This window comes from Anas platyrhynchos, chromosome 33 (genome assembly GCF_047663525.1).
Source record: "Anas platyrhynchos isolate ZD024472 breed Pekin duck chromosome 33, IASCAAS_PekinDuck_T2T, whole genome shotgun sequence".
In the NCBI taxonomy this organism is placed as follows: Eukaryota; Metazoa; Chordata; class Aves; order Anseriformes; family Anatidae; genus Anas; species Anas platyrhynchos.
Genome location: NC_092618.1, coordinates 6,313,092 through 6,327,750, shown reverse-complemented (window position 1 = coordinate 6,327,750; position 14,659 = coordinate 6,313,092). Strand labels below are relative to the sequence as shown.

Sequence of the window (14,659 nt, the reverse complement as noted above, 5' to 3'; positions counted from 1 at the left end):
CTTTTATTGCTGAGTGTGACATCACATGGTATGTGTCCTGGTTTCAGTTAGCACAGAATTAATTTTCTTCCTAGTAGCTGGTGGAATGCTGTGTTTTGGCTTAGGATGAGAAGAGTGCTGATAACACCCCAATGCTTTAATTGTTGCAGAGCAGTGCTTATACTAAGCCAAGGACATCTCAGCCTTTTGCTCTGTCCTGCCAACGGGCAGGCTGGGGGTGCAGTAAGAGCTGGGAGGGGACAGACCCAGGACAGGTGACCCAAACTAGCCAAAGGGGTATTCCATACCATCTGACGTCATGCTAAACAATATATAGGGGTGGCTAGCTGGGGGGAGGGGGCCGGACTGCTCGGGGTTAGGCTGGGCATCGGTCAGCGAGTGGTGAGCAATTGCATTGTGCATCACTTGTTTGTACATACTATTACTTTCGTATTATCACCATTGTATCATTATTATTATTATTGTTATTATTATATTTGTTATTATTATTTTCCTGTCTTATTAAACTGTCTTTATCTCAACTCATGGGCTTCACTCTCCATTTCTCTCCCCCGTCCCAGAGAGGGAGGGGGGAGGGTGAGCGAACGGCTGCGTGGTGTTTAGCTGCCGGCCGGGTTAAACCACGACAGTATGGAATATCCCTTTGATCGGTTTAGGTCAGCTGCCCTAGTGATGTTTCTCTCCTCACTTTTTGCCCACCCCCTAGGAGGGTTAGAGAAAGGCCCGATGCTGTGCCACTGCTGCTCAGCAGTAGACACAACACTGGTGTGATAACACTGCTGTTCCAGCTACAAGTCCAGAGTACGGCACTGTATGGGCTGCTGCCGGGAAAGTTAACATTCCAGCCAGACCCAGTACAATTATAATATCATTAAAATGCCAAAACACACCTCCATCCCAAAAGCTCCCTGCTTCCAAGGTGCGACCACCCCTCTCTGAGCATGTGCTCTGAATTTCTCAGAGCCTACTACTTTAAACAGAGACAAGAAACCTTTTCACCAATCCTAACTAAAATATGCTTGACTAGAGTCACTCAAGCTCCACCTCATAAATTGGCCTAAGAGAGAGGGTGTGTCAGGGAAGATACCATTGTTAGGGAAGGTACCATCATTAGGGAAGATACCACCATCAGGGGAGACGCCATCCCAAGGGAATACACCATCCTGAGGACCTCCTGACTCCTGGGATCAGTCGACGGGCTGAGCCTCTCTTCTCGCCCATTGGGACGCCTTTGGGTGAGATTTGAACACTAGGTTATATCGTGTGTCTCTGCGGAAACTTAGGAATCTCTATAGAGTCTTTGTGCCTTGTAACGCGTTCATTTCCAGGCTGCGCACCTGTGCCACCTCTGTATTTCATACATGCGTTATTGGTGAATCCGTGATTGTGATAGTTCAGGACCCTGAATCTGACCGGACCCGTAACGGTTAATCGGCTACACCCCTAAATGCCACACTGCCCCTCTGCTCCCCTCGTGAGGGAGCTGCAGGCCGCCAGGAGGCCTCCCCTCACTCTCCTCCAGGCTGAATTCTGACACGTATTCAACTTGCTGTCGACCAAAACCCCCAGATCCCTTTCTGCAAGGCTGCTCTCCAGCCTCTTCTGCTGGCCCTAAGTGGAACCCTGGGGAACCCCACTAGGGACTGGTCAACAGCCTGATGCAACCCCATTTCTGTAACCCCTTGAGCCCAACCCATCAGCCAACTTTTCACCCTAAACCGCATGTATTTATCTAGCTGTACAATGGACATTTTGTCCAGAAGGATACTGAGAGAAACAGTACTGAAAACTTGATGGAAATCCAAAACCTGGCATCCCTTGCTCAACTAGACGGGTGATGCTGTCATAAAAGGAAATTAAGTTTGTTAAACAGGACTTTCCCCTCATGAACCTGGGTGGGCTGTGATCAACTGCGTTGTCTTTCCGGTGTTCTTCAGTAATGCCCAGAAGAGTTTCTCCGTATTTTTACTAGGCTCTGAAGAGAGACTGGCAGGTCTGTAATTATTGGGCTCTTCTTTCTTGCCCTTCTGGAAATCTGTCACAATGATTGCCAGCCTACAGTCAACTTGGACCTCTCTGGGCTCCCAAGACCATTGAAAAATAATTGAGAGAGGTCTCACAAGGACATTAGTCGGCCCTCTGAGAACCCTGGAATGAATCCCCTCAGGCCCCGTAGACTCATATGCATCCAGTGTGGGTTTGGCTAGGAGGTTTTTGTTACCGCACTCATGGCCCCCCAACTCTGGGCCCCTTGGGTCCCAGAGCCCATCATTGCTCTTGAAGACAGAGGCAGAAGAGACATTAAATGGCTCTGCTTCGCCTATGTCTGTGTTTGTGAGGTGACCATCCTCAGCAAGTAACGGACCAATGTTTCCTCTAGCCCTCCTTTAGCAGTTCACATCTTCAATACACATATTAATGTATATATCTGCGTTGTTGCCCACACTACTAGCCAGCGTCACCCCTGAGCTTTGCCTGCACGAATTTTCTCCCTACAGAGGCAAACAGCACCTCTGTAGCCCTGCCATGTCACACGACCTCGCTTCCAGTGGCCACACGCTTTCTTTTTGCACTTAAGCTCTAGAAGAAGATCCCTGCTCAGCCAAGCTGGCCTCCTGCCCCGCCTGCTTGACTTCCAACATTTTGGAATCGCCTGCTCCTGTGCTCTTAGGAGGTCGTGCTTAAAAAGATGGACCCCGATACCTTCCAAAACAGCTTCTCAGGGGATCTTCCGAACTAGTTCCCTGAGCAGCCTGAACTCTGCCCTCCCCGTGTCCAAAGTTCACAGAATTGGAGGGGTTGGAAGGGACCTCAAGAGATCATCGGGTCCAACCCCCCTGCCAAGAGCAGGCATACTGGCAGTTTTCCTCCAATCGCCAAAGATTTTTAAATGTGAAGTGTCAATAGAGAGCTATTTGTGTTTGTATGTTCTTTCTTTGAAGTCTCTGATGTCTGGGGGTTTCAGAACAACTGCTAACAACTAGTAACTGTTATGACTTCCGAATGGGACACTATGCAAGCCCCTGATATCTGGCCAGGCGGCCAGGAGATTAAGGAGAAGAAAGAAGCTGAAGGATGGCTAGAAGACAAAACTTGCAGGGAACGCTGTGTAAGCTTTTGACATGCTGCCAAGGAGTACAAAGGGGAAGGACAAGAAAAAAAAACTGAGAGGAAGACTACGAGCCTTCAGCAGGAAAGACCCCCAGAGACCCCCAGGGGGACCACCAGAGACTGATGCGCATGCTCCAGTAGGAGGGTTTGGATCCCGGAAGCTAATTATAATAACCCATTTTTTTTAGGAGTAGTAATGAATATGTATCAGCCTAGGAGCATAAAAATCAGCTGCTTGATGTAACTGGTGTGCGTCCTGGTGGAGCAGAGACTCCCGGCGCACCCAGCGCTGTTTGCTTACCTCTATTCCTTTAATAAATTGTAAACTTTGATTATAATCCTATTTTGAAGACTGAGCCATTTATAACACAAGCAACAGGTCTAGGATGGCACCTTTCCTTGTTGTCTCCCTCAGTAGCTGTACCAAGGAGTTGTCATCAAGGTGTGTGAGGAATCTCCTGGACCTGCTTGTATCAGCTGTGTGGTCTTCCCAGTTAACGTCTGGCAAGTTGAAGTCCCCCATCAGGACAAGGGCAGTTGAGCTAAGAGAGGTCTCTCTTAGTTGCTTAGCGAATAATTCATTGGTATCGCAAACACCCACTGCAACATCCAAGTGATTGCTTTCTCCCTTAATCCTTACCCAGAAGCTCTCGGCCACGTCCTTGTGCCAGCCCCTTGCCTCGCCTGCCCTGCCTATCCTTCCTGAAGAGCCCATACCCGTCCATCACAGCACACCAAGTCTCGCTTGTTCTGGGATGGAGCTGAAGCTTCCAGCTCCTCCTGCTTGTCCCTCATGCTGGGTGCATCGGTGCAGAAACATTCCAAATGTGCTCCAGTGTACCCAGCGTGGCATGGAGCAGGCCGAAGGATCTCGCTAGCGCACACTCCCTCCCATTTTGGTGTGCCACTTAGAAGATTCTGTCAGGACAGAACAATAATGGATGATGCTCAGAGGGCCTTACGGGGCAAGTGAGCTTTCCAGAAACACCTTTTACCCTGATCTCCTGGGAGGCAGCAGACTTCTCCATGGGTTGGGTCAGGCCGGCATATGCGGCCCTCTGTTCTGCTCAGAAGGGAGTCACTTATGACAGTAACCCTTCTCTTCTTCTTGATGGAGGTGGTCGTGATACTGGGGAAGGCTGACTTGCCCTAGAAAACCCCTCCAACCTGGATGGACCTTCATGCACATCATCGTTTGTGTGTCCATTACTTCCAGAGTCTGTTGTTTCAGGGCACCTGAAAGGAAGGTGAGGTAGGCAAGGAGGGGTCCGCCTGCTGCCCCGAGCAGATCTAAACTTCCATCCCTTCGTCACTGAGATGCACTCCTTCTGCCTGATGGCCAGAGGGTAGGGGATCCTCCATTTCCTCTGCTGTGTCTGCCTGACGCATCTGTCCCAGGGCTGGCACAGTACAGTTCAACCTTCTCCGACTCCCTGGTGCTCCTCAGCCTGCCCACCTCCTCCCGAAGCTCTGCCAGGAGGCTGAGCAGTTCTTCTACCTGGGCGCACCTACCACAGGATGGGATGTCAGGAAGAATTTCTTCATGCAAAGGGTGGAACCGGCTGCCCAGGGCACTGCTGGAGTCCCAGGCCTGGAGCTATTAAAGAAATGCGTGGACTTGGCGCTAAGGGCCGTGGTTTTATGGTGGGCCTGGTGGTGTTAGCTGACGCTTGGACTTGAGCTGAAGGCCCTTTTCCAAGCGCAAGGGTTCTGTGACTCTTTCACTGGTTGAGTAGGCGCCATGCAGTCACCGGGCCCAGGGAAAAGACGTCCTTGGTGGCCTCCAAGTTAGCTCAGCGTCATGGCACCGAGTCACTGTGAAAGAGCTGCTGGAATAACGAGACAACAACCTAGTTCTATTAAAATATATATTGCTCTTTTGAGGACTGCTGCGGGGCTAGCAGCAACACAGCAGTGGAAATCTCCGTCCTGACATTGCCTTATGCCTTGACGTCAGGATCAGGGTGGTTTGAACTGCCAGGGAACGGACCATGGGTTCCGGGTCGTTCTCTGAAGGCTGGAGGACTGCAAAAGAAAGAAGAGCAGAGATGAAAACCCACTCCTTGCAGAGATCCCCAGGCATCCCCTGCAGAGCATGCCAGCCCCACTCGACTCTTCCCCAGGCCAGGAGGAGCAGGAGGGACAAAGGAATCCGTTGAAAGCTGCTGCTCAGCAATGTCCCAAATGCAGCCACCAGTCCTTCCCCACCTGCGCACCACAGGTCAAGTGGGGCACCTTCACAAGCTGGTTCCCTCACCACCTGCCTCCATCCCTTGGGAGGATTCACACACTCCAGGAATCTCCTGGACTCTTTCCTCTCGCTATTGTGCTTCCCCATGAGAGCAAGGGCTAGCAATCGTGACCCTGCTCCTAGCTGCTTGTAGGCTGTCTCATCTCCCTCTTCGTCCTGGTTGCGTGCTCTACAACAGGCTCCCACCTTCTGTCAGCCTTACTGCCCTTTCCCCTGACTCTTCCTCAGGGACACTCAACCCTTTCAGCGGCACTGCCCAGCTCCAGGCTGGGAGGCCATTCCCTGACACCACAGGCTACCCCGTCTCCTCTCCCTCGTTCCTATGGCTGCATTGCTCCTCCGCCCCGAAGCATTTCCCTGGAGCAGGGCAAGGCACGGGGGCCTTTGCCGCTGTCCCCCCAGCCCTAGCACACCCCCCACTGCCCTCACTCACCGATGAGGATTTCCTCCAGCTTCTCCTCGCTCTGGTCCTCGCAGTAGCGCGCAGCAAGACCTAGACACAGAGACCCCATCAGAGCCCCGCTCCCCAGCACGCTCCCAGCAGCGCAGCCCCTGGCCTGGCCAGCCAGGCTGTGCCCCCTCCTGCACCCTGGAGCAAGGGCCCAGTCGGGGGGCTCTGGGGGCAACAGGGCTGTGCCTCACTGCCAGGGCAGTGCCTGGGGCTGCCAAAGGCTGCCCCAAGAGGGACCCAGGGGCTGGGCTCACCAATGAATCTGACGGCCTCAAGTCGCACAAGGGTCTGAGTGGCCTTCAGGTAGGGCTGGCTCTGCTGCAGGTATTCTTCTACTCTGCCTCTGTCCTGCTGCAGCTGGAGAGAGAGAGAACGCAGGGTCACGGGGCTTGCACACCCTCTCCAGGGTCTCCTCCAGCATCCTGGGGGCAGGGAGGGCAGAGGGGCCTGCAGAAGAGCCCCCTGGGGCTCTGTGCTGGCAGGAAGGGAGCGAGGATGCGGCTGCAGGCAGCGGGCTCTGGCCGGGCGCGTTTGCCCAGCTGGGGCAAACCAAGTTGGGTCCTTACCAAGCACTCCCCGATCCTCCACGTCTGTTCTGTCTGGACAAAGCGCTTGAGCTCCTTGCGTCGCAGAAACTCTGCAGCCACGGCGAGAGCTTCCCCAGAGGCCTGCGGAGCAGCAGAGGTTGGGAGGTAGCAGCACAGCCTTGGGAAGGAGACCCTCTGTCCCCTCCTCTTGGCAGGGCTGCGAGCCTTTCCCAGCGCGTTATGGGAGGCTGTGGTGGGGGGCAGCGTGCACTGGGTTCAGTGGCCAAGGCAAGGCCACGGGACAGCCACCATCGGAGGCAGCTCATGCTGCCGGCCAGAGATCCCCCAGAGCAACCCTGTGGCATCAGCACACCCTTGCCCACATAACTGCTCAGCTCTGAGATCTGTACCTTTGCTACGCTCTCACTCTGGTCTCTCATATGAAAGTAGAGTGGGAGAAGGCTGCTGTGAACCGTCCTCTTCATTTCCTTCTTCCTTTGCCGCAGCACAGCCTCCACCACGGCTTGGAAGAGGCAGATGGAGTGCTCCCGCACCTGGCTGGACGCCTGGCAGGGAGGAGGACAGGAGGAATTTCAGCATTAGCGTGGCCGATGTGAAGGGAGCTCCCAGCACTGTGAGATGCTTCAGCGCTGGATCCTTCCCAGAGGAGCTGCTCAGGGGCAGCTGCAAGGCCTGGTGCCCGTGAAGGGCAACGCAATCGGTTGCCATCGCAGGCTGCCCGCCAGCCACCCCACTTTCGCCACCAGCCGCACCAGCCATGCCCAAGCAGAGCTCCCCAGTGTTATAAGTTGCCCCCTTAATTAATTTTCAGAGAGCATTGCATTAATAATAGAAAGGAAGTTATTGAGTAAGCAACAGCAAGCAAAACAGCGCTGGGCGGCAACGGAGTCTCGGCTCCACCAACGGCACGCACCTCACCCCCCCCAGGGTCCCTTTTTATATCTTGGTAATTCCGGGATTACGCAGCACATCCTGGTATATTCTGCGACTGTGTGCACTGTTGCTAGGGGGTCGTCTCTGTCCCTCTGGTGGTCGTGAAGATGAAGGCCGTAGTCTTCCTCGGCGTTGTGGTTCAACTTCTTTTTTTAGTTGGTCATGTTGGCCCAGCGTGAGACAGGAAGGCAGGATGTTGATACACTAGTTTAACAACTTATCAGGAGATGGTTACATGAGCTTTGCAGCAGGGTCTTTGAACGAAAGAGGCAACTGAGATGCAGAAGGAGAGAAGGGGAGGGGGTTCTCTTTTTTGTTACATTAAGCAAAAGAATTTTCATAGTGTCTAGCCAAGTATTATCCAGCTCCTTACTTCAGCAGGGAGCCTTCGCAACTCCTGCTCCTCAAACGGAACTCCTTGTTTTTATAATACAAAAGACAATGAACAAACATTTATTGTGTATTACATGGTGAGGCCGCCCCTCAGGTGCTGTGCTCAGCTTTGGGCCCCTCAGTACCAGAAGGACATCGAGGCCCTGGAGTGTGCCCAGAGCAGGGCTACAAAGCTGGGGAAGGGCCTGGGGCACAAGTCCTGTGAGGAGCGGCTGAGGGAGCTGGGGGTGGTTGGTCTGCGGAAGTGGAGGCTCAGGGGAGACCTCATTGTACTCTACAACTTCCTGAAGGGAGGTTGTGATGAGGAGGGGGTCAGCCTCTTTTCTCAGATAACTAATGATAGGACTTGAGGAAATGGCCACAAGTTGTGCCTGGGGAGATGGGGGACATGGGGATGGGGATGGGGACTTGGGGGCGGGGATGGGGACATGGGGACAGGGATGGGGACATTGGGATGGGGACATGGGGATGGGGACATTGGGGTGGGGATGGGGACATTGGGGTGGGGACATTGGGGTGGGGACATTGGGATGGGATGGGGACATTGGGGTGGGGATGGGGACATGGGGATGGGGACATTGGGGTGGGGATATTGGGGTGGGGACATTGGGATGGGATGGGGACATTGGGGTGGGGATGGGGACATGGGGATGGGGACATTGGGGTGGGGACATTGGGATGGGGATGGGGACATTGGGGTGGAGATGGGGACATGGGGATGGGGACATTGGGGTGGGGACATGGGGATGGCACCGTGAGCACGGGGAGGTGGCCGAGGATGTGGGGCTGGGGATGTGGTGGGGACACGGAGGGGGACCTGGGGATCCAGGTGGGGACATGGGGACGTGGGGGGGGACATGGGGACACGGGGGGGTCCCGGCGCCCCCCGACCCCCCCGCCCCGTGCAGTGCAGCTCGCCCCTGCCCGGTCTGCGCACCCAGGACGTCTGCTGCCGGGGGGCCGGCGTGGCCTGGGGGGTGCACGAGTGCCAGCCCTGTGACGCCGACCCCCGTAAGGCAGCGGGTTTTTTTTTGGGGTTATGGGGTTGGGGGGGGTTCTGCGGTGTGGGGGGGGGGGCTCACTTTGTCCCCCCCTCCCCCCCCCCATTTGCAGCGAACCCCCCCGCCGTGGGGCAGCACCCCTGCCCCAAAGGTTTCCGCCGCGCCAACGGCTCCTGCGTGGGTGAGTTTGGGGAGATTTATTTTTGGGGGGGTTAAAAGGGGATGGGGGGGGTTTTGGGGTGCTGACCCCCACCCTGTGTGTGTGCGTCCCCCCCCCAGATGTGGATGAGTGCCAGGAGGGGGGGTTCTGCAAGAACGGGCTCTGCACCAACACCCGGGGCAGCTTCGCCTGCCTCTGCCACGAGGGCTTCATCCTGGACTCGTCCCGGAGCAGCTGCATCTGTGGGATCGGGATCGGGATGGGATTGGGGGTGGGGTTGGGGGTGGGGTTGGGGTTGGGATTATGGGTGGGGTTGGGGTTGGGATTGGGATTGGGATTGGGATTGGGATTGGGGTTGGGGTTGGGGTTGGGGCTGGGATTGGGGTTGGGGTTGGGATTGGGATTGGGGTTGGGATCGGGATGGGATTGGGGGTGGGATTGGGATTGGGATTGGGGGTGAGGTTGGGGTTGGGGTTGAGATTGGGGTTGGGGTTGGGGGTGGGGTTGGGGTTGGGGGTGGGATTGGGGATGAGGTTGGGGTTGGGATTATGGGTGGAGTTGGGATTGGGATTGGGATTGGGATTGGGGTTGGGATTGGGGTTGGGGTTGGGGTTGGGGCTGGGATTGGGGTTGGGATTGGGATTGGGGTTGGGGCTGGGGTTGGGGCTGGGATTGGGATTGGGATTGGGATTGGGGTTGGGGCAGGGGCTGGGGCTGGGATTGGGATTGGAATTGGAATTGGGGTTGGGGTTGAGGTCGGGGCAGGGCCTGGAATTGTGGTAGGGATTGGGATTGGGGTTGGAATTGGGATTAGGGTTGGGATTGGGATTGTGGTTGGGATGTGGATGGGGATGGGGTGAGGAGGGAGTAGGGGTTGGGATTGGAGTTGGAGTTGGGATTGGGAGGGGATGGGGATGGGATGGGGATGGGGGTGGTCTGAAATGGAATAGGGATTGGGATTGGGATTGGGATTGGGATTGGGAGGGGATAGGGAAGGGAAGAGGAAGGGGAAAGGATTGGGGTGGGATGGGGATGGAGTAGGATGAGGTGGGATTGGGATGGGAACAGGATGAAATGGGATTGGGGTTAGGACCAGGACTAGGACTGGGATTGGGATTGGGATTGGGATTGGGATTGGGGTTTTGGGGTTGGGATTGGAATTGGGGTTGGGATTGGGGTTAGGACCAGGACTAGGACTGGGATTGGGTTTGGGATTGGGATTGGAATTGGGGTTGGGATTGGAATTGGGGTTGGGATTGGGATTGGGGTTAGGACCAGGACTAGGACTGGGATTGGGATTGGGATTAGGGTGACCGGTACCACCCCCCCGCCCCCCCCCCCCAGCCCACCAGGTGATCTCGGAGGCGCGGGAGCCATGTTACCGGGTGCTGCGGGAGGGGCGCTGCGCGCTGCCCACCCTGCGCAACATCACCCGCCAGATCTGCTGCTGCAGCCGCGTGGGCAAGGCCTGGGGGCCGGCGTGCCAGCGCTGCCCCCCCTTCGGCTCCGGTGAGCCCCCCCGGGACCCCCCCAACCCCTTGGGATCCCCCCAAAAAAAACCCTTTAGGGCGGACCCCCCCAAAAAAAAACAAAAACCCTTTGGGGAGCCTCCGTTTCATGGGATTTGCACCCAAAGCCACGGGCTCACCCTTTGGAGGGGGGTTTTTTTTGGGGGAGGGGGGTAATTTTTTTGGGGGGGGGGTCCATTTTGACACCCCCTCCCCCCCCTTCAATTGCAGAGGGGTTCAAGGAGATCTGCCCCGCCGGCCCCGGCTACCACTACTCGGCCTCCGACCTGCACTACAACACCCGCTACCTGGGCCAGGACCTGCCCCGTGTCCCCCTGGGGCGTCCCCGTGTCCCCTCCCCAGCTGGGACCGCCGCCCGTGAGCCCCTTGTCCCCCCCGCTTTGTCCCCCCCCACCCCTCCCGGCTGCCAGGACCCCCCCTCACCCCATTGCTCTGCCCCACAGCTCGCTGGCGCCCCGGTCGGCCGCCCCCCAGCAGGTCACCGCCTGTCCCCGAGGTGCCACCGCGGGTCCCCAAGGTGCCACAACGCGTCCCCGAGGTGCCACCACGCGTCCCACACGTGCCACCGCGTGTCCCCGAGGTGCCACCACGGGTCCCCGATGTGTCACCACGTGTCCCCGAGGTGCCACAACGCATCCCCGAGGTACCACCACGTGTCCCCGAGGTGTCACCACATGTCCCTGATGCGCCACCACGTGTCCCTGAGGCACCACCGCATGTCCCTGAGGTGCCACATGTCCCCCAGGTTCCACAGCGGGTCCCTGAGGCGCCACAACGTGTCCCCGAGGTGCCACCAGACGTCCCCGAGGTGCCACAACGCGTCCCCGAGGTGCCACCGCGCATCCCCGAGGTGCCACCACCAGCCCCCGAGGTTGTCATCGTGCCTCGACCCACCCTGGGGCTGCTGGGACCCCTCCCCACGCCACCCGGCCCGGAGGGTCCGGCACCAGGTAGGGCTGGGGCACTTGTGCACGGCTGCACACGTGTGTGCACCGTTGCACGCATGCATGGTTGCAGATGTGCGCAGGGTTGCACTGTGTGCAGCTGTGTGCGTGCATTTTATTTTATTTTTTGCACGTGTGGTTACGCTCTGCGCCGTTGCACATACACATCTCAGCACAGGCGTGCAAGGTCACACGTGTGTGCATGTGGCTGTGCACTTGTGCATGGTTGCATGCTTGCATGGCTGCATGTGTGCAGTTGCATGTGCACGTGTGCTCAGTTACATGTGCAAGCAGTTACGTGTGCAATTTGCATTTATTCAGTCTCGTTTGTGCACAGTTATAGGCGTGCACAGTTACACACGTGCGTGTTACACGTGTGCACACCATTGCAGGCTTGCCCAGCTGCATGCAGCTGCAGTAGCACGTGTGCATCTCATGCATGCACAGCTAAATATATTGTGCACGTGTGCACGGTTTGCATGCATGACTATTTGCACACGTGTGCACGGCTACATGCATGCCTGCTTACACACGTGTGCACAATGCCTACTTACACACGCCTACACGTGTGCATGTGTCCTGTATGCCTATTTGCACACATGTCCACAGTTGCATGCATGCTTGATTGCGCACACGTGCACAGTGTGCATGCGTGCATGTTTGCACAGGTGTGCACAGCTGCACGCCTGCCCGTTTGCACACACATGTGTTACTCACGTGTGCCCGCTTGCAGCCGCCGGCAGCGTGTGCGAGCGGAACCCGCGGATCTGCGGCCCCGGGCGCTGCGTCCCGCGCCAGGGCGGCTACACCTGCCTGTGCCACCCCGGCTTCTGGCTCAGCACCCAGGGCACCCACTGCATCGGTGAGCGGCGCCCGGCCCCTCCCTGGGCACCCATGTCCCCGTGCACCCACCTCCCCCTGCACTCATTTCCCCGTGCGCCCATTTCCCTGTGCACCCACCTCCCTGTGCACCTGTTTCCCCATGCACCCACCTCCCCATGCACTCACCCGTTTCCCCGTGCACCTATTTCCCCGTGCAGCCACCCATTTCCTCATGCACCCATTTCCTCACGCACCCATTTCCTTCTGCACCCATTTCCCCATGCGCCCACCTCCCCATGCACCCACCTATTTCCCCATGCACCCACCTCCTCATGTACCCACCCATTTCTCCGTGCACCCATTTCCCCATCTATCCACTTCCTTGTGCACCCACCTCTCCAAGCCCCAATTTCCCCCTGCCCCCATTTCCCCATGCACCCGTTTCCCCACGCACCCACCCATCTCTCCATGCCCCCACCTCCCCGTGCCCCCATTTCCCCCTGCCCCCATTTCCCCGCGCACCCACCTCCCCACTCCCCTCTCCCCCTTCCCTCCCACCCACCTCTCCATCCGTCCCCGCTCCTGTCCGTCCGTCTGTCCCCATTGCCGTCCGTCCCCCCGCCTGCCCAGACGTGGACGAGTGCCGGCGCAGCCCCCGGCCCTGCGCCCCCGGCCGCTGCGAGAACACGGTGGGGAGCTTCCGCTGCGTCTGCGGCCCCGGCTACCGGCCCGGCCCCGGCGGCACCGACTGCCAAGGTCAGCAGGGACGGGGGGGGGACAGAGGGGGACAATGGGGACAACGGGGATGGGGCTGAGGTGGCCGTGTCCCCGTAGATGTGGATGAATGCGCCCAGAGCCCCTCGCCCTGCGCCCAGAGCCGCTGCGAGAACTTGCCCGGTGGCTACCGCTGCATCTGCCCGGCCGGCTACCAGGCCAGCACGCCCACGGGACAGTGCCAGGGTGAGCGGGGACACCGGGGTGTGGGGACACCGGGCTGTGGGGACACTGGGTGTGGGGACACCGGGCTGTGGGGACACCAAGGGTATGGGGACACCAAGGGTATGGGGACACCATCTGCGTGTTCAACACCCATGGGGTCATCGTTCATGGGGTCACCATCCATGGGGTCACCATCCATGGGGTCACCGTGCCATAACGCCACCATCCAAGAACTCAACATCTATGGGGTCAGCAGCCATGGGGTCACCATGCCATAGTGTCCCCATCCATGGTGTCCCCATCCATGGTGAACCCATCCATAACCTCCCAATACATGGTGTCCCCATGCGTGGTGTCCCCATGCGTGGTGTCCCCATCCATGGTGTCCCCATCCATGGTGAACCCATCCATAACCTCCCAATACGTGGTGTCCCCATCTGTGGTGTCCCCATCCGTGGTGTCCCCGTCCGTGGTGCCACCACCCACGCCCTCCCCACGGTGCCACCACCGCCGCCCCCTCTCCGTGCCGCGCAGACATCGACGAGTGCGAGAACCACCTGGCCTGCCCCGGCCAGGAGTGCGCCAACACGCCGGGCTCCTTCCAGTGCCGGCCGTGCCGCGACGGCTTCGAGCTGCGCCACGGGCGCTGCGCAGGTACCCGCGTCCCCCCACGTCCCCCCTGTCCCCCCGAGGGGGGGGCCAACCCTTAATTGTGCCACCCCCTAGACGTGGACGAGTGCGCCACGGGCTCGCCCTGTGGTCCCCACGGCCGCTGCAGTAACACCGAGGGCTCCTTCCACTGCCAGTGCCGGCGCGGATACCGGGTGGGTGCCGGCGGCGCGCCATGCGCGGGTGAGTGGTGGGGGCGGCGTGGGGATGGTGCCATGTCCCCCCCACACCCGACGGCCCCCCCACGGCCCCCATCTGCCCACAGATGTCAACGAGTGCCTGGAGGGCGACTTCTGCTTCCCCCACGGCGAGTGCCTCAACACCGAGGGCTCCTACAGCTGCCTCTGCGCCCAGGGCTATGCCAGCACCCCCGAGGGCACCGCATGCGTTGGTCAGAGCCCGGCATGGTCCCGGTCCCTGTCCCTGTCCCTGTCCCCGTCCCCATACCCATCCCGATCCCATTGCAGTCCCCATTCTCATTGTGGTTTCTATTCCAGTTGCGGTTTTTTAGTCCCAGTTAATCTACTCAATCCCATCCCCGTGCCTATCCATGTCCCCATCCAATCCCAATCCTATCCCCATCCCAATCCCATCCCCATCCTATCCCATCCCAATGTCTCTCCTTGTCCCCATCCCATCCCACCCCAATCCCAACCCCCATCCCATCTCTGTCTCCATCCCATCCCCATTCCCACCCCAGTCCCCATCCCCATCCCAATCCCATCCCCATCCCACCCCAATCCCATCACCATCCTACCCTTTTTCCACCCCAATCCCAATCCCACCCCAATCCCATCCCATCCCTTTTCCACCCCATCCCCATTTCCATCCCAATCCCAATCCCACCCCAGTCCCATCCCATCCCACCCCACCCCTCCACCGCCCACCCACGCATCCGGGTACCACGG

The 14,659-nt window shown here is 58.3% G+C and overlaps 1 protein-coding gene across 1 annotated transcript in view; it reads left to right on the top strand.

Moving 5' to 3' along the window:
• The window catches only part of LOC140000125 (latent-transforming growth factor beta-binding protein 4-like), a 56,412-nt gene that overhangs the window by 26,672 nt on the left and 15,081 nt on the right, over positions 1 to 14,659 (top strand). Inside the window, 13 exon segments of the mRNA XM_072029884.1 lie at positions 8,596 to 8,698; positions 8,801 to 8,869; positions 8,968 to 9,090; positions 10,193 to 10,357; positions 10,588 to 10,734; positions 10,821 to 11,020; positions 11,123 to 11,327; positions 12,055 to 12,183; positions 12,774 to 12,899; positions 12,978 to 13,103; positions 13,617 to 13,736; positions 13,809 to 13,934; positions 14,017 to 14,142. Of these exon segments, the coding sequence (XP_071885985.1) occupies positions 8,596 to 8,698; positions 8,801 to 8,869; positions 8,968 to 9,090; positions 10,193 to 10,357; positions 10,588 to 10,734; positions 10,821 to 11,020; positions 11,123 to 11,327; positions 12,055 to 12,183; positions 12,774 to 12,899; positions 12,978 to 13,103; positions 13,617 to 13,736; positions 13,809 to 13,934; positions 14,017 to 14,142 (1,765 nt within the window).